This window comes from Mesoplodon bidens (assembly GCF_964165515.1).
Source record: "Mesoplodon bidens genome assembly, chromosome: 15".
Classification (NCBI taxonomy): domain Eukaryota; kingdom Metazoa; phylum Chordata; class Mammalia; order Artiodactyla; family Ziphiidae; genus Mesoplodon; species Mesoplodon bidens.
The window spans coordinates 36,426,840-36,452,401 of NC_138171.1; the positions used below are offsets into that span (position 1 = coordinate 36,426,840).

At 53.9% G+C, this 25,562-nt stretch overlaps 1 protein-coding gene across 15 annotated transcripts in view; it reads left to right on the top strand.

The window, feature by feature from the left end:
• CUX1 (cut like homeobox 1) overlaps nucleotides 1-25,562 on the top strand; it is a 374,908-nt gene that overhangs the window by 276,813 nt on the left and 72,533 nt on the right. For 8 of the 15 annotated variants that reach the window (XM_081255631.1, XM_081255635.1, XM_081255626.1 and 5 more), the window contains exons 10-12: nucleotides 6,865-6,969; nucleotides 13,138-13,326; nucleotides 22,568-22,626. In XM_081255631.1, coding sequence (XP_081111757.1) covers nucleotides 6,865-6,969; nucleotides 13,138-13,326; nucleotides 22,568-22,626 — 353 coding nt within the window. The remainder of the gene's footprint in view (nucleotides 1-6,864; nucleotides 6,970-13,137; nucleotides 13,327-22,567; nucleotides 22,627-25,562) is intronic. The other 7 variants (XM_081255634.1, XM_081255632.1, XM_081255622.1 and 4 more) reach the window with 1 other exon arrangement.

A 25,562-nucleotide genomic window follows, 5' to 3' on the forward strand; every position in this document is an offset into this window, starting at 1 on the left:
TGTCTAAACAAACAATGCACATACCTTAACTTTAAGATAATGCTGTTGGAAAAATAGCGCCAGTGGACTTGCTCAACACAGGGTTGCCACAAACCTTCAGTTAGTAAAAAGCACAATAAAGTGAAGCGCAGTAAAACGAGGCCTGCTTGTACTTCCTTCAGAAGGTTGTTTTGCGGATTAGAGGTAAAACACCTGTAAGTGGCTGCTTAAACTCATGCTCTGTAGTTGCTAAGGAAGCCTGGGTTCTCAGGGAGAATTCTGAAGTCCTGCCCAGGAAGATACCAGCACAGTGGGGGTGGGGAGAGGTATAGGAGAGTCTCACCAGCCACTCAGGCTACATTAATAGAAATAGTCTCTGGAGTGAAGGGGATGGTGATTCTGCAGCCGGCTGTAGCAGTTAGTCCATGCCCGGGGCATTATCGTTTGTCCTGGAAAACCACAGACACTAGAAGGAAACCAGGCACATGGAATGCATTCAGGTTCCACTCCATGGCCAGGACGGGGAAGGGACCCTTACACGAAAGAAACAAGGAGGTCTGGGGACATCCCTGTTCTTTGGGGAGCAGGGAAAGAAGACAGAAAGACATGACACATCAGGAACTTGGGATGTTAAGAGATTAGAAAGGGGAAGGCCTAGGGCAGCGGTTGTGGATTCCAGCCTTGCAGCTGTCCAGGGCTGGCCAGGGAAGGGGTCGGGCTTTTTCACGGCCAAGTGCAGAGGCTGATGGGAGGGAACTCTCTCCCGATGCAGAGGTGCCTGGAGCTGCCTCCAAAGAGAGTGAGCTCCCCGTCACCAGAGCTGTGCAGGCAGACGCGGGCCAGCCCTCGCTGAGAGTATGAGGTGGAGGATCAGACACAGAGCAGACCGAAAGAGAGGCTGACTCAGTGACTCAACGGGTCAACGAAGATGACTCAATGAGGAGAAAAACTCCCCGGGGGGACGAGGAGGGCAGCGTCCAGGCAGGCAAGGAAGGGCCTATACGGAAGGCACCATGAGCTCTGGGGGTTCCAGGCTGTTCCGTAAAGCCCCTGCGGAAAGATGGGCCCAGAGGAGGGGGTCTAGCCAGGTGTGGGGAGGGCCTCATCCTGAGAACAATGGAGATTCACTGGCAGGGGTGAGAAATCAGATTTGAGTTCTAGAAGGATCGCTCTGGCTAAACATCCAGAGAATGGAGGGGAGTGAAAAGACTGGAAGCCAGGACAGCAGTAAGCAGCTGTTGTGATGTGTCAGGGCAGGGATGATGCAGGGCCCCGTGGCGATGAGGCGGAGGCGGGCCAGGCCGGAGGAGGGGTACCGGGGCCGGGCGCAGCCAGACATCTGGTTCCATGCCTTTCCCATCAGGGGAGAGCCCCAGGAGGAGCAATTTACTAGTTCATTGGCATATAACATTATTTTTGCACTGGTTTATAGTCAAAATGTTCTACTGAGACCTGAAGCTCTATCTTATCACTGAAGTACTTGTGTTTCTAGTGAGGGAGAAGTGGAAGAGTCCAACTGGGGACGGGCAGTTAGGGCTGGGTCTCCCTTACACCTCTTTGTCCAACTTGGAGGTGTTTGTATTAATACTGTCTTAATTGGTGACAGTAAAGGTTCAGAGCTTTTGGGACAGGACGGGGTAGGGAAATTTGCTCTTATGGCTTTTCTGAAATCGTGACCCAGCAGTCTGTGGGCTGTAACAATCTGCATTTATGCAGGTGGTGTGATGCTGGGGTAGATCCAGCTTTCAGCCTGGCCGACCCGAGAAAAGAAATCCAAATCAGTATCCATCGAGTCCCCCAGAAACACAGGCAGGGGGTCCAAATGGGACTCTAGCCACCAGCACAGGGCCAGCTTGGGATGTGTGGCGATAACTCTCTCAGTGGACCTTTCTGACCTCTATCCTGCAGCATCACTGAAGCGGATCCACCTCTGGGTCCTAGCTGTCCTCCGCAGTCGAGTGTGGGTGTTGATCTGGAAGGGTGACCGGAAGTTAGCTGTGCACTTTACACAGCGATGGCATCTGTTCCCTTGGAAAGTCGCTTGCTGGTCTTTGTAGTCTCGCTCCCCTTTTCTCTCCCTCCAGAGTCCGGGGCCTTGAGGGGAGCAGATTGAGGAGTCATCCCCAAGGAGAGCTTGCCTTCTCCTGGAAATGGTCCAAATGTGTTATTTGTCCTTAAGGACTACGGTGGCCAGAAGAACGGCCCCCAGAGATGTCCACATCCCATCTCCACAACCTGTGAATAGGTCCACTTACCTGCAGAGCACAGTTAAGGCTGTTAATCTGCTGACCTTGAGATGGGAGGGTCCCTGGGGTTATGCAGGTGGGCCCTCCATAACCACCAGGGTCCTTAGGTGCAGAGAGGCAGACAGAAGAATCAGAGTGATGGGATGTGAGAAGGATTTGACTGGCCACTGCGGGCTCTGAAGGTTGAGGAAGGGGTCACAAGCCGAGGAATGTGGGAAGCCTCTAGGAGCTGAAAACAGCCCGAAAACAGAAAACAGATCCTCCCCGGAGCCTCAGGAAGGGACCAGCCCTGCAGCACCTTGATCTTACCCCAGTGAGAGCCACAGCGGACGCCTGACCTCAGAACTATGACGTAATAAGCTGGTCTTGTTTGAATCCACTGAATCTGTGGTAGTTTGCTCCAGCAGCCTTGGGAAGTTACTGCAGGAGGGACAGCCTGCCAGCAGACCCATGTGCCCAGCCACGGCCCGTCTCCCTGGGGGCACTGCCCTTGGCCAGCTCACGTGGCTGCTGTGTCACTAAAGGAACTTGCTCACCTCTGGTGTCCCCAGAGGTGGGTTTTCATGGCTACACATATAAAAGGGACAAGAGACAAAGCCTAGGGCCAGGTTGGGCAGAAGGCTGGATCAGAGACCCCCCTCACCCCCGCCTCTACCACCACCATATAAAACCAGGGGACTCAAAGCCACACCTTAAATGGGTAAACTGGGGAAAGCCTGCCCGACAGGGGAGGTGGTGAGGATTCCCTCACATCCCAGCCTTGGTGCTGGGGGAGAACGAAACACACCCTCCAAGGGAACCCCTGAGCACAGCCCCCTTTCCCTGGGCCCGGGGCCCACGTTGCACACTGGGCTGTGACCGGCCTCACCAGCCGTCCCCTGCAGGCTGCAGCCGCCCGAGCCTCTGCCTTTGCCTCCTCTGTCTGCCCCACTGGGCCACGCTTCTCCACATTTTATGACTTCCTGGTGACAGTTGAAGGAAGCTGGAGTTTAACCTGAAGACCAGCTACAGTCTTTAGTAATTTTCCCCTAAAAATTTTAAGATTTTAAATTTTAAAATTTTTCCTCGAGACTTCCCTGGTGGTGCAGTGGTTAAAAATCCACCTGCCAACGCCGGGGACATGGGTTCAAGCCCTGGTCCGGGAAGATCCCACATGCCGTGGAGCAGCTAAGCCCGTGTGCCACAACTACTGAAGCGCACGCACCTAGAGCCCGTGCTCCGCAACAAGAGAAGCCACTGCGATGAGAAGCCTGCGCACCACAAGGAAGAGTAGCCCCCGCTTGCCGCAACTAGAGAAAGACCGTGCACAGCAACAAAGACCCAACGCAGCCAAAAATAAATAAATAAAATAAAAAACAAAGTATTACCTCATTTTAAGATAAGGAAAGAATAGTGGCCACCTGAGGCGGCACACACCAGGGCCCAAAATAATAATTCTTCACTGGACGCCTGTCACCGTGTGGTGGCACTGCTAGGCACCTGGCTTTGTTATCTCACTGGTCCCCAGTTGTCCTGCAGGGCTGCCCTTTCTATCTTTCTGGTTGGAGTTACCACCAAAATGCAAAGCAGTGCCCTCATTCATTCACGTGCCCTCTCCTTTACCTTTCCTTGTGCTTCCAGCATTTACCCTCACTTCTCAGAAAAGGACAGAAAGTAAGAAACAGCCAGCAAATCTCAGGAGGGCAGCTCAGGCTTGGCCAGGCTCAGTTCTCACCGTGGGGTGGCCGCTGAGTCACACCTACGATGCCGCCAGCTGCCCACCAGGGCCCTGGCCTCGGTCCCCTGGCTCTGCCTCTGTAGGGACAGGGGAGGAGGAGTCCCGTCAGTGGAAACGGGGAGCTGGGTGTCTCATGGCAGCCACGGCCCCGTGTCTGGGCGTCCAGATCAGAAACCAGCACCAGAGCTTGCCCCCTCCCCACGTTGATTCCAGTTCTAGAAACACAACTTCATCTGGCCGGACTGTGGTCGTGGGAAAGATGGGAAACCCTGGCAACAAGGGAGACCGTGGAGCCAACCCAGCACAGCACCCTTTCCCTTCCGCCTCAGCCGCCAGCAGCTGGGCTGCATTTACAGCTACAGAGACTCACTCACCGCAGCAGCTCCCGGCGTCCAGTACCCGCTCCCTCCTTCAGCAGCTCTTAGGCCCACTTTGACTTTCAGCTGTTCTGCTTTGCGCACGTTTAGCGGAACAAACCACCTCAACTCGTTTTGGTTTGCTTTGTTTTGTTTTGTTTTTGATGTACTCAGGCTATAAATCCTGAATAAATAATAAAAATCCTAAACAATCAAAAAGTTACAGCGTGGGACTTCCCTGGTGGCACAGTGGTTAAGACTCTGCGCTCCCAATGCAGGGGGCTGGGGTTCAATCCCTGGCCAGGGAACTAGATCCCACCTGCCGCGACTAAGAGTTTGAATGCCACGACTAAGGAGCCCGCCTGCCGCGACTAAGACCTGCCACGACCTAATTAATTAATTAATTAGTTAATTAATTGATTTTTTTTTTAAGAGTTACAGTGAAGCAGCCAAGTCAAGTCAAACGTGATAAGAGGCTGTGAGGATAGGCCCCAGGTTCATGACTGTACATGAACTTGGAAACGGAACAAAGTGCAGAAGCTCTGGAGAAATTATGAAAACCGAGGGTGAAATCATCCACAACTAAGATCCCTTATTCCGTGAGCCCCCGGCCTTTGATAGGACAGCGCTCTGCTCCCAACAGCGAAGTGCCCACGTGAGATCCTGGCCGCGAAGCCCCTGCCCGGGCCGCCCCAGCTCTGGTGCTTCTGGAACGTTTCACAGCCAGTGTTAGCGGGCGGGGGGATGCTGCCTCTTTGGCTGCCACCAGAACTGCTTCTCCACTAGGCTAAGCACTGTTTTCCTTAGTCAGAAAGGCTAGAAATATGTCAAAATACACCTTCTTCCTGGCAGAGCCATGGAGGTTTTATGCCCAAGAGTATAACTGACGAGAAAGACGAGAGTAAACTTTTCAGTAACATGACTTGATTATCAGAAAAACGTGGAGTGGCTCATCTGGAAACAAACTAGGGGAAATCTTTTTCACAAAAGGAGAGAGCTTCCTGCAGTTATCGTGAACCAGAAGTCACCCCTGGCATCTGGGCCATACCCATCACATCACCGCCTTTCCTGACACGGGCGCCTCTAGACGGTTTGCAGCAGAGGGTGGGAAGTGGCTGCTCGAGCACAGACAGGCCCGCCCAGGCGCCATGGGAATTAGATTGAGTGCAATTCCAAGAGCTCCTGGAGCAGCAGGGCAGGCAGCCACCAGCACCACCCTGGGCAGGAGTAGCTACTGTTAGAAATACCCTAATTTGTCTGGATGCAGAGCAGATAGGGCGGCGCCGCCGTCGTAGAACCACTTAAGGCTGCCAAACCCAGTCCTCGTACAACTAGGTGGATCGGCGAGTACCGGGCAGGCTAACTTCTTGCTTCTCTTTTCAGGTCTTTCTTAGCAATTAGTAGGCACACACTGTCACACCACAAAATAAGAAAACACACGAAATAGCCTTAGTCAGCCAGGCTTTTCTTGTTCATCTTTTCTATGAGCAGAATGTACGTCTGGTAGAAAGAAGCAGAGATCACTCCTCAGTCCACGCGCCCGGTGTCAATTAGCTTCCCACCCATCCTTGCGTTTCGTCTCAGTCATTGTAAAATCAGGACAAGCCCATTAACAAAGCACTTATGAACGAGGGCGCTTCTGGGTGTTAATCCTCGCAAGGTCCCTGGGAGGGAGACGGTGTTCCCATTTTACAGATGGGAAGGTGGAGGCTTGGTGAGCTGAGTGAGGTGACCTGCTCTCATCCCTCTGGTCCCAAATGCCCAGCTCCTGCCCACTGCACCACGGTGCCCTCTTGGGAGGCAGGCACTGGAGTGACTGTTCTCACTGACCAGTGGGAAATACTGGTTTGCTCTCCGGAGCGCTGGTGTCCTTGTCCGGGAATTACAGCAAATGACAGAAGCGTCCACTCGTTCCTCTTGCAGCCTCCTCCCTGTGGGCGGCTCTGTTCGGCCTCACCCCCTCAGCAGCCCCTCGTTGGCCTGGCTGGCTGGAAATGCCAGCCTCAGCATTAGAAAACTTGGTCGGGTGAAGGGTTAAATACGTTGAAATAAGTCTGGTCCTCACAAAAGAAGTGGCATTTACACCCCGTCCGTTTATGGAAATACTTGCTGGAGGAAAACAACCGCAACATTGTGCATGTTTTTAGGAGGAGAATGGCCAGAGTGTCTTTAATTCACTGTTTACCCGTGAGAATTACTCCCAGGAGTAATCCTGCAATAAAATCTTCTTGGGCTATGAGAATAGAAAGAAATTGAATCAAAAGACTCCATTTCCACTTGTATTTATTCAGTCTGGGAAATTCAGTGGGCCGGAGCGCTAGTATCAGCAGGGGATTCCTTGCTCCTAGCGTTAAATTACTGTCATAATCGCTCAATTATTTCTTCCTTGTACTGTTTAAAATAAAAATCCATCACAGTCTCTGTTTTTTTCTAGCATTTATTAGGTTGAGTGTTTAGGAAAATCAATTACAGTCAGTCAGGCATGAATTGATGAATGTTTCTTGTAATAATTGTCAGTTGTTAAACTGAATGTACTTTCTCTTTCCACCCTTTTCACTTCCTTCAGAGGGCAGAGGTGGCTCAGAGAGAGGCGGAGACCTTGAGGGAGCAGCTCTTGTCGGCCAACCACTCTCTCCAGCTGGCCTCCCAGATCCAGAAGGCGCCGGACGTGGTGGGTAGCCCAGCACCGTGGGGACCGCGTCGCCTGGCGTCTGTACCTCTGTGTGTTAACAGCCGCTTTCTTCTTTGGCTTTCGAGCGTCCCTTTTTTGGGGGGAATGTTTGAAACAGTCCTGCTGTCTCGGTGGGGAGTCTGGGGATGGAACCCAGTAGTGTCAGAGGGAAGAGCTTTACTGGTTGTGCATCGGTGCCCAGTGGTCAGCGTGACGCCCACCCGGTGGAGAGCCCATCACCAAGAGAGCATCCTCCCAGTTAGACTGGTGGGTGGACCACTGGCAGATGGGTGGCGATCCGAGGCTGGAGGCTTGCAGAACTGCACGGGAAAATTGGAGGTTTGGCCTTCTCCTGGATGTGTCCTTCCAGAGTGGAAAACAGTTCGTGATGTGGGAGGAGTGGGGGAGGTAATAACACAACCCGCTCTGAGTCCACGTGATAGTCAGGATCTCGCCTGACGTGCGGGCATTCAAGAGGAGCCAGGCGCACATCTCAGACCTTTGCCTCTTGATTTTTCTAAGACTAATGAAAATTGCTCTTAGCTGGAACTTTCCCAGCTCGATCAAGGCGGCTTTGAACTATCGGACTCCAGACTCTTTTCTTCAGTGCTGTGCAGCAATACAGAGCGGCGGCGTAATTAAGACCGTGGCCACTGGAGCCAAACCCCTGGGTTCCGAACCCAGCTCTGCAGCTTATCAGCTGTGTGACTTGGGGCAAGTGGCTTAACCTCCCTGAGTCTCGGTTGCATCATCCATAAAATGGGTTTTTACAAGGGTTCTGGAAGTTACTCTCAGCGAAGCCTTTAGAGCACGTCCTGCCACATAATCCGTCCTCAGCCAACCTTAGCAGTTAGTCTGACTGTGGTTGGCATCAGCACTCTGGTCCAGGAGCCCCGGTTTCAGAGCCAACTCCGTCACTAGTTCACGTACAGTGATTAACTCAGGTGGTGGCACTTACGAGGCCTGAGTTTCCTGGTGTGCAGAATAAGGAGGAAGTAAGTGATCCTGAGGTCTCTGCAGCTCTGATGGCCTGTGATGGGTGAATTGCACTTGTAGCTGTCCTTTTATTTAATAAAGGGTTGGAGAGCCCTAGCTGTGTGCCGGGACCCGCAGTGGATCCTGGGAGAGCCAGGAGGGACGAGCCAGGCCCTTCCTGGAGAGAGGACAGTCCAGTGGGAGACGTGCTGCTGTAATAAGGTCACACATCAGTTTCACTACCACTACCCCACCCGACCCATGAAGCAGGGCATTGTTATTTCTTTATATAGATGAGGAAATGGAAGCTCCCTGGATGTAAACCCCTTGCCCCAGAATGCTTGGCCCCAGCAGCCAAGCCAGGACTCAGCAGGGGCCTCCGCCACCCCAGACCGGAGCTTTTAAATTATTCCCCAGGAATGGGTCCAAAGCAGAGTTTTAGTGTGAGGACCCCTTTTAAGACTGGATTTTTGTTTTCTGTCTTTAAGTTCACCTTAACTAAAACATGACTTAAGTGTTTCAGGCTACAGAGAAAAGTTTTCCATTTAAGGAGCCATCACAACCTTTGTACTTCATGGACTCTGGTATTAATTTTGCCTGAAATGTCCCCTTGGCTCTGTCACGGTCCCCTTTTCCAAGTTTACCTGGACTGGACCCAGCACTGGAGCCGAGGCAGGAGGAAGCCCTCGAGGATGGAATCGGTGCGGCTTCTCCTGGCCTCTGTGGTCACTCAGGGTCCTCTAGAGAAAGCCGTGCTGCATCCTGTGTGTACCCGGGGCTCCTGAGCTAAATGTTTTGATTGAAAGGATTTCTGGCACCATCCTGGACTGTAGCAACCAAAACATTTCAGAAGGAAATGAATGTTTTTGCAGGTAGAGCAAGTTGTGGATCCTCGGGGCGCTTAAACACTTCAGCATCGGCTAAGTGCAGTGTTTACATGGCACCGCTTCAGCCTCCCGCGAGCCGGCCCTGCCAGGGCTCCCCTCAGGGACACATTCCCGTGTAGCCCGGCAGCTCCAGCCCCAGCCCCAGCCCCAGCCCGTTGGGGAGCAAACGAGCAAGCGTAGGAAACCAGGCCAGCGGCATGATGTCTGTTGGGCTTGGCTGGCAGAACTAGGTAGAGAAACAGTGGAGTCTATAGATGCAGCAAAAGCCAAAACCATGCCATTGGGCCATTGGAATCACCAATTCTGGAAGGCGAGCCGCCACTCAGCCAGCCCCTGCTCTGCATTAGGGGCCAGGCGGCACTCTGTGCAGTTATGTCATTGCTGCCTCGTGATGCCACAGTCGTTAGAGGACGGTTTTATTACCTTCATTTTGTAGGTAAGCAAACAGGCTCAGAGGAGTTAAGTAATCTGCCCAAGGTCACACAGCTAGAAAATGACTGAGCTGGAATATGACCCCAAGTTTGTCCTGCTCCAAAGTCCACTCTACCCCTGCATCGAGCCACCCCTGCTTCATGTGCATTCAAGGAGACAGGAGGTATGCAGGCCCTTTGTCAAGTATTTACAGGCAAATGTTAGTTTGGGACTCTGGTGCACCACACCAGGCCACCTTAAACCTAAATGCCTGTCTGTCCATCAGGTGAATATACCGGACAGAGTCGGCATATGTCGGCCACTTAGTGTTGGCAGGAATAGTGGGGTGATGAGAAAGAAGCAAAACTGAGCCTCTCATTCCCTCAACCCTCCCCGGGGAGATTAGCCTAGACTCTGAGTGTTTGCCTCGTAGGCTGGGGTCCCGGCCCACCGTCACCGCACATCAGGTTTCCCTCGTGTTGAGTGATGCTCCTGCATCTCATTCATATCTCCTGTGAAAATGGCTGCAGGGTAACAGAGATCATTATCTGGCTTCTTCGGGCCTCGGTGTTCTGGTCTCTGTAGGAGGATTTACGTGACCTGTGATAGTTCACACAAGCGGTTTGGCAGAAGGGAGCGGATGGTTCCAAGGGACAGAGTTTAATGGGGTACTCCCTCAGCGGCTTCGGTTTCTGGGTTCATTCTCCCCTTTGGAAACATGAGGAACACAGGCCCTTACCTCTGAAGGCTGGAGCCTGGGCAGGTCCCCCTGGGACAGACTCTCGGGACCCCATTCTGGTGCCCACAGGGACCTGTTGTCAGACTGAGGGAAGTCAGTTTCTGTTCCTTCCTTCCAAGGCTTGTCTGAGCCAGGGTCCTGACCCTGGACCCCATCAGAATGACGAGGGAGTCCTTGGGCCCTACCCCAGCCCCCTGAACCACAGCTGCCAGGGCAGGGCCCAGCCCCCAAGGGGTTTGGGGGCAGCTGAGTCGAGGCCTGGACAGAGACGAGGGAGCCAGTGGTCCTGAGTCCCTGAATCCACCTTTGCTTCCCTTCTCGGTAATGATCTCAAGGGCACCTGAACTGCCAAACGCTGACCCCCCTGCAGTTTTCCACGCCCCCCCTCACCCCCCCCACCCTACCCAGCACCTTGTGCGTCCTGTCCTACCATCTCCTTTTAGCTGGTGCCCACGGACCGACTGGCCCAGCTCCATCACCCAGGTGCAGGCCTCTCCCTCCACCCGCGGCCCCTGGTCAACTCCCGGGCCCTTGTCTGTTTCTTCCTCCATTTTTGCCGCGTCTTCACGATGGGACAACAGGATGCCCTCGTGTTGGAGATGGGAGTGAGCACGTTTGGGCTCGGAGTAGGATGATGTTTTCTATCTTAATTCCAAGGTCTTGCTGCTTTGGGGTATATTATCTCATCTCAACTTAGTTTATGTGAGACACAAATGGTGTCTGCTTTGTCATGAATGAGGCATCTGTGGCCCGGGTTCATGAGGTAACTGATGTGCCTGAGGTCACAAGGTCAGCTTGTGGCCAGGCCAGGCTGGGCCCCAAGAGTTGAGCAGCCAACTGTACCCTGGGACTGCCCGTCCCCCGGTACCCATCCTGGATCTAGGGCCACACCGAGAGCTCCTGTTTTTACACAGGTTCTCTGAACCCTCATCCCTGCTGTGATATGCACTCGCCCATTGAAAACCCCAGATCACCCTTGAGCTTGTTTTACAGATTCTTTCCCTAAGAGCACTTTAAACAGTTGCTATGGCTGCCAGCCCTCAGGTTGGAAGATTGATAAATAAGTTAAATTAGATACCGTGCCACAGCCTAAACCCACCATGAGGCCAACCTCCCTGGGTATCGCTTTCATCGTGTCCCCCTGCTAAGTCCAGGCCCCTCCTGCCACCCTCCCGAGCAGTCACTTTCAGGTGCCAACATGCTCATTCCTCTTCGAGCCGGCCTCTCAGCATTGATCACCCCTTGCTCGTGCCCTGCTCCCTGCCCCTCCCACCCCTGTGCCCGCCTGTGGGGTCCCCACCCTGAGACGGAGCCCCTCTTCTTCCGACAAGATCCACCAGCCCGCCTACACCCCCTTCTCCCTCCTCAGGACCCCCTCCACGTGCTCCTCTCCTGTCCTCACTGCTGGGAGGACTTGTCTGCGGTCCCTTGGCTCCTGACCTGGGTTCTGGCCAGAGTTGTTAGGGCGACGCTTCCTAAATTCTCTGTGGCGAAGGATGGTTTTATTTGTTTTGTTTTGTTTTGTTTTGAATTTCCAATCTGTTGCAGACTGATAGTTTTACAAAAGACAATAAAAATGTCACAGCAAAGTCAGATTGCTATAAAAGTTTCTAAACACTTACTCTCAATTTCTGTGCTTGTCTCACTGTGTACCAGCCACGGTGTGTGAGTTGGCACCAGTCCGTGGAGCCCACGCTGAACAGAACTGGTCTGGACAACATGTGCCTCTTTAATAAGTTGGCGGGAAGATGCTCACTGGGGCCCCAGGGCCACGGGCAGATCTGCCAGAAGTCAGGGGAAGTGAAGGACTTACTTTGTAACATTGTACAAACCAGAGACAGAAAGGGCTCACTTCTTTGCCCACAAAAGTTCACATTCTTACATGGTAAAGGCCTTAATTTCCTGGGAGGGAGATATGAAAAATTATTTCCATGGTGACTGGCTGTCCCCAAATGTGAAAACCCTGTGACAGGCACATCATGCATGGAATGGCAGGGCTGCCCCTGCCAACTGGGGCTGTAGCTGCCACTGTTTCTGCCCCAGTATAGGCCAAATCAAGGTGTGCAGCGGTGCACTTCCGGGGGGCAAGGGGATGACAGCGAGGGTGGTGGCGTTCTACACTGAAGTGTGACCCGTCCCCAGGTCACTGCTGTCATAGGGACCTTGCAGTCCTGCCCTTCCTGTCCCCCTCAGTCATGCCCAGAAGTGCTCCACCCGGCACTTCCAGACAAGCTTCCAGAACCATTCAGGAGCTATGATTACTTCTAAAACTTGAGAAGAGTACTGCTTTCATCCTTGAGAAGTGGAAATATGAATTTGACTTAAAAAAAAATACCTTTTCCCTGTTTTGCATTTTTTCCAAAATGAGCACATCTGAGGGGTGGAGAGTAAGGTTTTTAAAACAGCAATTATCAAAAGAATTCCTGCGCAAAGGAACCCCAAATATGCATCTTCCACATCTTTTAACTCTTTTTTTTTAAATGCTAACTCTGAGAATCAATTTGTCAAACAGTATCTCAGCTTCTAGATAACAGAGTAATGAATCAAAAGGACATTGCATCTCATCTTGTGGTAAAAAATCCGAATGCCTTGGAACATTCCAGGAGCTGTCCTCAGAACCTTCCCCTCTGGCGTCCCCAGCCATCAGCAAGGCCCTTTCCATCACCTCCTTCAGGTCTCTGCTCAGATGTCACCATCTCAATGCGGTTCTTCCCGACCACATTATTAAAAGCCCCAGCTGCCCCTTCCCTGCTTCAGTTTTTCCGTGGCATTTATCGTCATCCGACACACTCTCTGCTACTAATAAGCATATTTAAGGCATCTCATCCCTGCCCCATCCCACTGGACCAGAAGCCCTGTGAGGACAGGGACTTCTGTCCTTTTGTCCCCTGCTGCGTGCCTGCTACATGGTGGGTACTCGGTAAATGCTCGTCGAACAGACGAATCCAGGTGGCAGCTCCCCGTGCAGACGAGAAGGTGGGGGGGAGGGCGACGGGCAGGTGCGGTCCAAGCAGAGGCAGGACGTGATGCCGTACCATCCACACCACCAACCACATCCTTCGCACTGCCTGCTTCTCGCCTCGGTTGCCAGCACCAGTAACCCCAAGCACCCGTCCGAAGCCGGCGCAGTTTTGTCATCTCCTTTCTCCTCCGCAGGAGCAGGCCATAGAGGTCCTCACCCGCTCCAGCCTGGAAGTTGAGTTGGCCGCAAAAGAGCGGGAGATCGCGCAGCTGGTGGAGGACGTGCAGAGACTCCAGGCCAGCCTCACCAAGCTGCGCGAGAACTCGGCCAGCCAGATCTCCCAGCTCGAGCAGCAGCTGAGTGCCAAGAACAGCACCCTCAAAGTAAGGGCGCCGGGGGCCCCAGGGGCGGGGGGTAGGGCCGCACGCGCACACCCCACCTCCCTCCCACGTGGCCCCGGAAGGAGCCCGGGCTTGGCACGGGGGGTCCGGCTCCCCGCTGACACCCCGAGCTCTTCAGCAGGGCACTTCGGCCCCCAGTGTAGTGACCACGGCAGGAGGTCTAGCCTCAAAGCCAACTCATTTGCCCCGCCGTAGCCATTGCACACATGTATCTCGTTTTTGTTGTCTGCAAAGGTCATGGTTAAAATTCCTTCTCTTTTGAAAGCCGAAGTGACTGTTGGGGTTTTATCTCAGGTGAGCTCCGGCCATCAGCCAAGTCTCTCCCTCCAGTGAGACCAGTATAAGGAGGCGTGAGGTTCCCCTGGACATGTCACTCAGAAGCTCCATCAGGGCTCTTGTCTGGAGAACACCTTGTCCTGACTGACAGCAGGCATGGCAGCCTTGACCTCTGTGAGGCAGCCGGAAGCAGAGTCCTGAAGCCCAAGGCTGCAAGGCGGGATGGGCCTTGACCCCTCCCGTCAGCCCTTGCCCAGGTGGCACGTCCCTCCTGGTCAGCTGTCCTCACATGCAGCCCGTTGTAGAAACCCCGATCCTTGGTGCCCACCTGCCCACAGCACGCCGCATGGGCTGGAGTGCCGTCGGGGCGCAGGCCATCTGCAGACGCGTTAGTGCAGCTCTGCCGGCCTTCCCTGGCTCCTGGAGAAGGCTGCCGGCAGGAGGACCCAGCACACCGAGACCCCAGCCCGCCCTGTGCCCAAACGACATGAAAGCCGGGGGTTCGTGGAGGGCACATCTGCACCGAGCCCGGTGGGCCCTGCTCCCCACCTGCAGGGATGGTTTTGACCCTCAGGCTTGTGCCAGGCGCCGGGGCCTGGAGCGTGGTGTTGCTTCAGCACGGGGAGCTCCCACCATCAGCCGCTGGTCTCCCTCCTGCGTCTTTAGCAGTCTAGCCGAAAGCTAGATCCTCTTGGGGCTTCTCATAAATTGGTGTCCCAAATTCAGAACCCAGAACCTTTTACATTATATTTTTTTAATTACACTTTATTTGAGGTATTCCCAATCTGTTGAAGTTAGCATAATGTGGAGATAGTCGTGGCACCAGGGACTCCTCAGTGGTATCTTATTTGACAGGGAAGAGACAGGACCGGCGAGGGCACGGCATCCACTCTGCCGTCCCCGCTCCATCCGCCCACGGGGCCCCCCCGCCCCCGCTCAGTGCCCATTCGAGGTGGGTGTGAATGGATAAGTGACCGACTGCCAATTATAGTCTCTGTGCTCTAAAGAAAGTGGATCAGAGTTGGTTGTAAAAATGTCAGGAAAACTTTTTCTTATGTAAAGTAATTCCAGAATGTGGTTAGGCCCATTTTGATTTTTTTTTTTTAATTGAGATTTTGTTTTTTTCTCCATGCGTGACCATGTTTCTGAGGCAGAACTCAGTCTCCAGCAAGTCTGTCCTCCCGGCAGCCCCCTGGCCTGACCTCGCTGGCGCCAGGGTACCCACAGCTCATCCTCACTAGATCCTTCTCTGCCTCTTTGGGTGGATTTCGTCTACTGTCTGAGAAACTGCTGGGTGCCCGGGCCCCACGGAGTAGACGGTCCTGCCGGGATGGGGAGATGGTTGAGGCCCGGTCACACTGAGGATCTCATCAGCCTGCACACTGAGTGCCAGTACTCACTTTTTATTTCCAGATTCAGTGTCATTTCCTCGTGTTAGAGCCATTTCTGACCCCAGCAGTGGCCCTGCTATTGGATGATTGGCCTTCCCCTCCTTTGTTACAGTTAAAGGCTTCAACTCAAGTACATGATGCGTTTGACTACATGAGAGGGAGGCTGTAGACCTTACGTTTTTTATTATAGAGCAATTTCTTCTAAATCAGTTAAGGTTTTAATGTTTGCCTTCACCAAAAATGAAACGCAGTTTCACAAATTAATGTTCTTTATCCGTATCTTGGGGGAATTCTTTAATACTGTACAGTTAATGAAACAATTCGGCAATACTTCTTCCAAAATTATTACTCCCATATCTTCATCTGATCTAATAATCAAAACATGTCCTCTAGTAACAAGACTTCTCTGATTTTAATTATCTTAACCCCTTGTCGCCAGGAGTGAAGCTTTCCCTGATATCGAACCCACACGCAGAAGGTATCAGCCTTCCCCAAACGGGCACGTCAGCCTCCCTCGCCCAAGGGAATAAGGTTAATTGAATGAGATACTTCCCTGGGCTTTTTTTTTCTCCTAACATGTATAATTTATAGTCTCAAATCTAAACTAAGCAGCGAAACAATTACTAGAAAAATATTTTATGAATGAGACCTGTCAAATCGGCAACCTGATGCTTTTGTGGCGGGGGTCTGAGGCCCAGCCGTGGTGGCCGCTGGAAGCAGCCAGGAGCCACCCCTGAGCTTCCCATTTCCTCCTCCTCCCGCTTCCACCATCCCCAACCCCCCGACACCTCGTCTTTTCCATCTTGGACAGTGCTGTCCAACTGTTTGGGCTCGGGTTGGGATCTACGTCTGAGGATGCTCCAGCCTCCAGCTGTCTCTCAGCATCCTGGCGTGGTGGGTGGTTTCACCATGACGCTGACCATGACCTCGGAAATAAATGCTGATGTGCTTGATGACGGTCACTGAAGGGGTGTGGGGCACTGGTCTCACAAGGGCAGGAGGACAAGTCTTTTTTTTTTTTGGCCATGCCGTGTGGCATGCAGGATCCCAGCCAGGGATCGAACCCGCGCCCGCTCACGGTGGAAGAGCGGCGTCTCAACCACTGGACCGCCAGGGAAGTCCCATGGACAAGTCTTGAGATTATGGAGTCTTGAGCTGACTGGGGGTCTCCTCCACCAGGACCCCTTGGGGGTGCACTCTGTAATGGAACACGTTTGGGGACTAAGTGGTTTGCTTTTCCGAGCACCTTGAAACACTCCCTCTTTGCGACTAATGCTTTCTTCCCTTCACCTTCATAATTGATTGATAATTATGAGGATAAATTGCCAATTGGATGTTTACCAGTCTCTCTCCCCATGCTCTACTTTTTCAAGCCAAGTTCACCATCACTAGCTGCATACAGTGGTGCATTCTCTAACCTTCAGATAGACATCAAAACCAACTCAGACGTGGGAGATGTTTCTTCCTGCCTGATCTGACGAGAACTGCAGCACCGTGCAACTTGTCAAGGATAATTCTGTATTCATAATTAATGAAACAACCCGACTGCCATTACAAGGCTGCTGTTTCTGATAACACTATTCTGGGGTCTTCTGTTGGAACACTTCAGTACAGAGGCCGTGTAACGCGGCAGTCACCTGCATTCTACTCGCTAGGGCACAGGAAACAATGCTACCAATAGCTCAGGTTTAAGATGGGTGTTTGTAAGAAAGACTAACTGAGGCCAATCTCCCCTAGGGAGAAATGATATTTTCTGCAGATGCTTTAAAGATCAGTACTTCTCACTGACCAGTACTTCTCACGGGGCGGGTGGGCAGGTGGGCAGGTGTGCTTCATTCACCTGGGGGCCTTTTTCCAAACTGCAGAAGCCTCCCCAACCCTCCGCACCCCTCACGCCACCTCCCGAGGTTCTGATGGGTCCTTTTGAGCCACTGTGGGGCACACTGTGTCCCTCGGGGGGTGGGGACAGGACAAAAGACCGACAACCACTTCTCTGCACTCGTTCAGCGCCTTTAATTCTGGACGCTGCCTCTTTGGTTACATAAGTTCCCTCACTGGCCGTGTGTTTCCTCTGCACTGGGGCTGCCCTTGACCGCGTTTTAACGAGCATCTCATCATCGTCTCAATGTGTGAAGCTCCGACATCCACGTTCCGTTGGTCGCTTGCCGCGGTGGGCACGATGATAATTGCTGTCTCGCGGAGGAGGTGCCAGCCAGCCCATGGCTGTAGAGGGGAGACCTGTCCCTCCATGGCCCCTGCCCTCCCTGGACGGCACGAGTGAGTTTTAATGTCACACATCTGGTATCAGAGAGCCCAGGAGCCGAGCCTCCCTGAGCCTTGTCCTGGCTGCATCTTGAAGGCACTGTGAGCACAGACTGAAGGAAGCAATCTGCAGTTGAAGGAAACAGTGAGCCTTCCACGGGGAGGAGGGGGGTGAAGGGGGCCCCGGGCAGGGAAGCAGCAGCGGAGATGCCCCAGAGGGAAGAAACCGAGGGCCTCTTCCCTCTGGGGCATCGTGCTAGAGGCCTCAAGGCCAGTTATCTGCATTGAGGTCGTAAGTAAATCGCTGCAAACCAGTGGGCATTACTGGAAATGCTTCAGGGAACTAATGGTGGGAATCTACGGTGAACCCTCTTAGACACACGTGCCCCTGGTCACTGGGTGAGTAAATCTAGATACTCAGCTGCAGATGATCCCCAGCTTGTGGCCCACTTAGCCGACCATACAATGTCCAAGTAGCTGAAATATTGAGCCAGGACCCTCTTGGACTATGGTGGCACCATTCCATGAGAAGGAGTTGGCTCCCGTCCGCCCTGTGCCTGGGTCACAGCTCATGGAAGTTGGAGGTGACTTGTGATGGGGTTGCCACACAGAGGTCCCCCTTTTCTCTCAAGAGCCACACTTCTCCAGCTGGCAGCAAGGCCTCCAATGTCATGGTCACTCTCCCCACCCCCTGGCCTGGGGGCAAGGGAGTCTCCCTTTTTTGTCTTGCGTCCTCAGCCTCCCTGTAGTGCACGCACAGCGCCCACCTGGGCGTCCCTGGGCTTCTCCCCCAGGCCAGCCTCAGCAGATCCTAAATTTATGTAACTGCCACCTCTCACCAAGGAACAGTGGAGACCTGAGGGGGTCCCCGTTCAGGTGAAAAGGAGGGGCACGCTGCCTAGTTCCAGACCCCAGAGAGGCAGAGTCAGCCTCAGACCCCTGCCCAGACCAGGGAGCCCAGTCTCACCCGCTGGGTTCTAACTGGTGTCCCCTCAGCCCCGGGGTCCACGTCAGGGTGAGGGGTCACACACCAACACCCCTAACCTGAGCTGTGGGTCTTCAGACAGCACTGCCGAAAGCCTGGCTCCGATTATCCCAGAGGTAGAAGACAGAGCTGCCTGAAAACTGCAACAGTCGCCTCTCCGGCCCCATCCGTTGTGTGGCAAAGGCGTGTTGCTGCCTTGACCCCTTGCTGTGCAACCCGGAGGACGAGGTCTTTCGAGGGTCTTTGCATTAGTCTCTGTTCCAGAGGTCCCTTAAGTTGGTAGCCCTAGGCCCCATGTTATAACTTGACTAAGCCAGATATCTTTTATAAATTCAGTGCCTAATTTGTTGCACACCAAAATGCTTTGCATTTTAAATTAAATTACCTCATTATTTGAGTCTTAGCCAGGATTTTAAGAACTTCAGATAGATCATGCTTCTAGCAATTCAAGAAACATTTGATGAGCTCCTACTAAGTTCTGGAACCACATACGTGCTCTATAGTATTAAATGTGTGTGATTAATGTATCATAAAACCACCGTGTTTGAGGAGTGCTTGCAGCCTGCACTTGTGCATCCGACATTTCCTCACCACTGTCCTTTGGAAACTCTTCTTCTTACTTTTCCCCCCTTCCCAGATGAGGAGGGTGAGGCCCAACAGGCTAAGCCCGTCACCCAGGGTCACACTCAGCCAAGTGGGACTGAGCTAGAAGCCCAGCTCCGCCCTAGACCTTTCCTCCCCTCTCTATACAAGGTCAGAGTGTGTTCCTTTACAAGAGCACCTTTTCAGGAAGGCGACCCGCTTGCCAGATTCTGCATTCATGGCGCAGGATGTGGGGCTGCCTTCCCTGCCATCGGCATCAAACAGCCAGAGCTGCTCTGGGCATCTGTCCTCCTCCATGGATCTGCCAAAGAGCAGCAGGGACGCTCGGAGGTGGCAGACTGGGATGTGGAGAACTTCATAAATGGAGCCCCTGGATTGAGGACCACAGAGTGTCTTCAGAACCATTTAGTCGTATTCAGTACCACCCACCAGGGTTAAAATAGTCATAACTACAGTAATAACAGTCACCATTGTTACTGAGTGCTTTACCACAGGCTAAGCACTCAGTATTGCAGTTGGGGCTCTTGTCTCTGCACGTTCCACATCCACGGATTCGGAAGGCCAAGTGCCCTACGCCATTCTGTATAAGGGACTAGAGCATCTGCAGATTTGGTACCACAGGGGTCCTGGAGCCAAATCCGCCGTGGGTACCAAGGGACGACTGTTTCATTTAGTCCTCAGGAAAGCACTGTCCCGTGGGTACCATTATCCCCATTTTATAGATGAAGAAACCGGGGCTTAGAGAAGTTCAGTGTCTTTTCCAAGGTCACTCTGCAGCTAAGTGGTGGAGCCAGGACTTGGCCCGGGTCTGTCGGGCCCCAGCCCACCGATGCCTCACTGCTTCCTGCACTTGCTCTGGGCAGTCTGGGCAGCCTCGGGCTCTGCCATGGCCTTTGGTGCATACCCCTTGTGGGTTTTTGTTTTTCTTTCTTTCTCTGGACGGACAGACAGATGCTCTGCAGACGTGTCGCGATAATTGAATAAGGTGACATGTGGGGTGTGGAGCTGGGCCTGGGATCTGGCCCACTGCTTGATGAGCATCGGCAAAATCCTAGGGAATAGTCTCCAGAGGAGCGACGGCCTGGAGCACCTGCTGCCCTTTCCAGGCAGGACCCTCTGAAACCAGACGTTACGGGCGCCCAGCAAGGAGTTTCTGGCCAAAGAACAGAGCTGAGGGCGCTTGGGATCTTGCCTGCGTGGGCCCACGCCACCTGCCTCCTGCCCCGGCCTACCCCCAGCCCCGGCCTACCCCCAGCCCGCCGCCACACGCAGGGTCCTGAGACAGCGCTCCGCTGGGAGCTCGGTGGGGACGGGCTTTGTGAGGTGCCCCCCACCAGGCCCCCGTCCAGGTGTCTGCTCAGCAGAGGTTTGCAGGCGCCCTCTTGTTTTCTTCCTGACTATGCTGCCCCCAGGCAGTTGGCAGAAATTTCAGTGGAAGCTGTTTGGTTCTCAGTGAAAACTCATATTTAACCAGACAGATTCCAGCCCGAAAACCTTCTGATCTGGGCTGATCGAAGGCCTGCAGCTGTGCTCTCAGGGAACCCGCAGCAGGACCTGGCAGCGAGAGTGGTCCCGCATCGAAGGCCCCTCAGTGCCAGCATCTGCACCAGCTCCTTGTCTCGTGCCCCTTCGCTCAGTACTTGGAGGTCACCGGTCTTCCCGTCTCACAGGTGAGCCGCTGATTGACGTGCCCAAAGGGCCTGGCTCGTGAGTGACAGAGCTGACTCCACGTTCTGGGCCGTGCCAGATCCAGAAGCTTCGTGTCTGCCATTCTTCCTGCCCGTCTCCTGTTCTCTGAACATGACCACTTTCTATGCGTGCTCTGCGTGCAGCGTCAGTGAGTCCCACCCTCCGAAGGTGCTTTGCGTCCCAGCAGCGCTGGGCAATCTTGTGTTAGGAAGCGCTTCCCACTATCCGACCACAGGGAGGAGAATGAAAGAATCACGTCTTCATGAGCACCTTCTCAGCATCTTTTGTCGGAAAATGAGTGCATGCTACCCTGTTTGATTATGTGGAGAAACCATTGTAATACAGGCAAGAGGTCTTAAAAAGGAACTAGGGCAGAGCAATTCTACACAATGGAAAATACACACACAAGAAACCGGCAGCAAGGGCAACCGCCGGCAAAGGCAAAAGGAAAAGATGGGCTAAATGGGGCCACGTGGGATTCAGGTGAGCATCAAGGCTAGTGGGCCAGGTGGGAATCTTCTCCCCAAATTCTAGAATGTTCTCAGTCGGCTTTAAACTGTGATCATAGACGTGGCTGGTCAAGTAGAGCCTAGAAAGGTAACTAGAAGCCCTGGGGATGGGAAGGGCCTGTTGATTTAAGAATTGGAATTTGTTCACCCCAGGCTTGGAAAGATGCTAAATGGTCAGGACCCCCTGCTGGCTGAGTCTGTGTTTTATGTCAAGCTGTCTTACTTCCCACAAAGAACTCCTTTGGTTGAGGGGGGAAGGGCAAAAACAAACTAGGCCAAAAGCACCTTCACAGAAGGAAGCACCACCCTGTGCCGACCACTCTACAGCAAAGGCTCTTCCTGGCAAGAAGGCCCCGCAGGGCTCCGGGCACAAACAGCCACATGGGTACCAAGTGAGCTCACAGAGGTGAATGGAGCACAGCAGAGCATCACCGTACCTGGGAAGCTTGCCAAAGGGCCCCTGACCTTCCCTCTGAAGGGCATTCTAGGGCCAGGAAGTCAGCCATGCCCAGCCGTGGCCCTGCTGGCCAGGGTGCCCTGCGAGGGCCCTCCCTGCAGGACCGTTTGTTGGAGAAACCACTGACCACCCAGCGGACCGGCCTCCACTGCTGAAATCCCCCGCGTCTGGGGGGATCTCTCCAGAAATACAAACGCATTTTCCCTGGTGCCTATCTGATGCTGACCTCAGTGACAAAAGGGCCGTATCTCTTATCAGCAGGGTCCCATCAAAGGTGATGACAATTAACCGTACGTGTCAGCTGGCCTCACATAGTTTGTGAAAAGCCACACGCTGCTTTTAAAACACCAGGAGAGCGTCTCTTCATCCTGTTGGCCATTTTGTGGGATTTCATACAAAATGGCCTTTTCCTTGTTCGGTTTTCCACTTCTGTAAAGCTTTTTCCTTCTACTTTCATTGGGGTTTATGTTACAACCTTATGGTTGCCGTGTCTGTGTCTATGTGTGTGGTGTGCACGCACACCTCTGCCCACTCAACATCAGGCAACCAGCAAAGGACAAGGGACGACTCCACAGTTGTCACCTTTCACTGTGCATGTCTGGGCTCCCTCGGGGCTGCTGGATGCTTTACGGGGGACATAGTCAGTGAAGGGTCTTAGCCCGTTGGGGCTGCCATGACGGGATACCAGAGACCAGGTGATGTAAACAACAGACACCTTTGTTTCTCCCAGTTCTGCGGCTGGAAGTCCAAGATGGGGCGCCAGCATTTTCTGTGTCTGGTGAGGGCTCCCTTCTTGGTTCACAGACTGCCGTCTTCCCACTGTGTCCTCACATGGTGGAAACAGTGAGGGGCCTCTCGGGGATCTCTTTTAAGTCACTCATTCCACTCAGGACCTCAACACCTCCCAATAGCGCCCCCTCCTGATGCCATCCCCATGTTGGGGGTTAGGATCTCAACATTTGAATTTGGGGGGACACCACATGCAGTCCATGGCAAAGCCCATCAGCCTTTTTCAGACACGACCACTAATAAAATCCCTCTCTGTTTTCAGCAACTGGAAGAAAAACTCAAAGGACAGGCCGACTATGAAGAGGTGAAGAAAGAGCTAAAGTAAGTTTGGAGATGCCGCTCGGCCATCAGGGCTCGTTGGGGACATTTGCTAAGGAAACACCGTGTCAGTGAGGGGGCAGCTGCGGGGTCCTTGGCTGACGCTTCACCACTGGGCCACATCCGGGGCTACTCAACATGGCGGGTGTTTGCACTCAGACCTACGCCTGAATTCTTTGGACCTTTTATGAAACTCTGTGCATAAAAATTGCCAATATGGGCTTCCCTGGTGGCACAGTGGTTGCGAGTCCGCCTGCTGATGCAGGGGATGCGGGTTCGTGCCCCGGTCTGGGAGGATCCCACATGCCGCGGAGCAGCTGGGCCCGTGAGCCATGGCCGCTGAGCCTGCGCGTCCGGAGCCTGTGCTCCGCAACGGGAGAGGCCACAGCAGTGTGAGGCCCGCGTACCGCAAAACAAAAAAATTGCCAATATGCACGGAATCGGGAGATACTGCCTTTATAGGAAATATAAAATATGAGCTTATTTTTTAGCTGTAAGTTCCCCAAACAGAAGGAGAACAGACCAAGGAAACATTTTCCAATTGAGGCCTCACACCTCCCTGGCTTAAACTATGGGACTTTCTTCCCCCAGCCTCCACCCGAGAGGCAACAGCTGAAAGCTTGTCATCCTTCGGTGCTGATGCTCACGTTCTCACACTTAGAAGCTCCCTCCTCGGGCCCCGGCGCCCAGCCTGACGCTCCCGCCTCAAACTCCTTCCCCTGAGCTGCCCTTGGCCCGCCTAGAGCTCATGGGCAGTGCCCCGACAGTGCACACGGCCGCCCCTTGGCCTCCCTTGCCTCGAAGAGTCTCACCCGAGCTGCCCCCTCCTCCCCAGCCAAGTTGGCAAACGCTGCAGAGGAATCCCTGGGCCTGGGTCCCTGCAGGGTCCAGGCCTCTCCCCTGCAGCTGGCCGCCTCTGCTCCCCGGGGGCCTTGCCACGCCCTCGGCATACCCTTCTGCCCCCAGCGGCACCCCGACCCCTCAGCAGACCCCCCAGTGCTCTGCCTGACGGAGGGGACAGACGCCTGCGGCTCCCGGAGCCTTTGCCTCGAAACGACTCCTCTGGTCTCGGCTTCTCCCTCCCGTCTCTCCAGGCTGACCCCACCACGCTGGTCCCTGTCTTCCTACTCCTCCCATCAGCTCTTTACGCTCTTGCTGACATTTTTAATTTCTCCTTTTAAAATAAGCCTACACCCACTCCCCATGCTGTTCTTTGGATTCTTAATTCCATTCCTTCGGGTTTGCTAAAAAAGCCCACTGGAAGGCCTCTTCGACCTTCTCACCCCCTGCGTCAGCAGCCTCCTCCCTGGCGGGGTGACTCCCGGGGGCTCCGCTCACTTCTCTCCCCGAGCATCCTCACCCCTGTGACACAGCGGGCCTCTGCACGCCTCCTTGGACAACCCCTCAACTCTCTGCAGGTCCAGCTTCTTTGAGCTCTGTCCTCTGCCCACCCCATTTCCGGGAGGTATATTTTTTACTTCTCTACCCGCCTCCCCATCCCTTTCCCTCTTCTTCCAGCCTCAAAAGAAAAAAAAAGGGCTTCCCTGGTGGTGCAGTGGTTGAGAGTCCGCCTGCCAATTCAGGGGACGTGGGTTCGTGCCCTTGTCTGGGAAGATCCCACATGCCGCAGAGCGGCTGGGCCCGTGAGCCATGGCCGCTGAGCCTGTGCGTCCGGAGCCTGTGCTCCGCAACGGGAAAGGCCACAACAGTGAGAGGCCCGCGTACCGCAAAAAAACAAACAAACAAAAAAAAAAAACACAACAATGTGTGCCCTCCCTAGTGTTGAATTGGAAAAACTGACTTGAAGGCCTTCTCCCAAGCCCCCGCCCTTCCCAGGCTGAGGCCAGTCCCACACCTGCTCCTCTGAGCTCACCTCTCTCACCGAGAGCCAAGGCTTCTTGGCCCCAGGCTGCTCCCTCCCAGGTCCGCCTGCCCGGCCACTTGCTGGCCCTCACCCTCTCCCAGGACAGCCTCCCACATTCCTGCCAGCCCTTCTGCTACATCTGCCCACCACGGCCCCAGCACAGCCCCATTCAGGTGGCTCTTCTGCTAGAAGGTGTCCCTGGCTTCCCAATTCCTGGTGATCCACACGCCCTCTGGATGCATACCAGCGCCCGTTCCGTCCCATCTCTTCCCCTGAGGTCCCCACCGTACCCCACCCCAGGAGTCTGTAAAGCATTTTGCTCCTTCAAGGCCCTTCACAAACACTGACATCTCATGAGACAGACCCATCTCCTGCCCGGGTTTTCTCCCGCTGGTGCTGTTTGGATTTTGTCTTCCACCCAGAATCACCTGTAGGGTCCCTGAGGATGAGGAGTGGTTCTGAGTCTGCACAGCACCAGGCGCGTAGTAGGCTGTCGGTAAACTTGGTGAATAAATGAAGAGACACTGATGTTTTCAGTATAAATTCAGATGCACTTAGTCTTTTCTCACATGATCCTAAAGAGGCCCTCAGACAAGAATATAGCAGCAAACAATGTGACAGCCACGAAGAAAAGACAGGCTTATCCAGACTGCTCGCCTCTTCTCTCCTGGCTGATGCAGTGCGGCCCGGGGCTCTTAGGATTCTTGGTAGCAGCTCATCATAAAACAGAATTATGAGCTCCTCGTTCCCGTTTTGTTAGTTTACACGACAGGGGCCACTACAAAGATACAACCACAGGGAAGCCAAGAGCGGTCGGCTCCTTACTCAACCTCCCGGGGGCTGTGGCACAGAGGGGACCCCTGGGCCCTGGGCACGCTGTGCTCTCCGGACAGCACTGCCGTTGATCTTAAAGAAGGGCCGAGGCTAGAGTCACAGCTGGGAGAGTGCAGGAGGCCCGGTGTCCGGGATGGAAGCTGCCCTCTTTCTCACCTTCCCACCTCGAGCATGAGGGGAGCGCCTGGGCTCCTTGGGGCCACGTGGACCCACAGGAAGAAAGCAGTGTCCGCGTATGCAG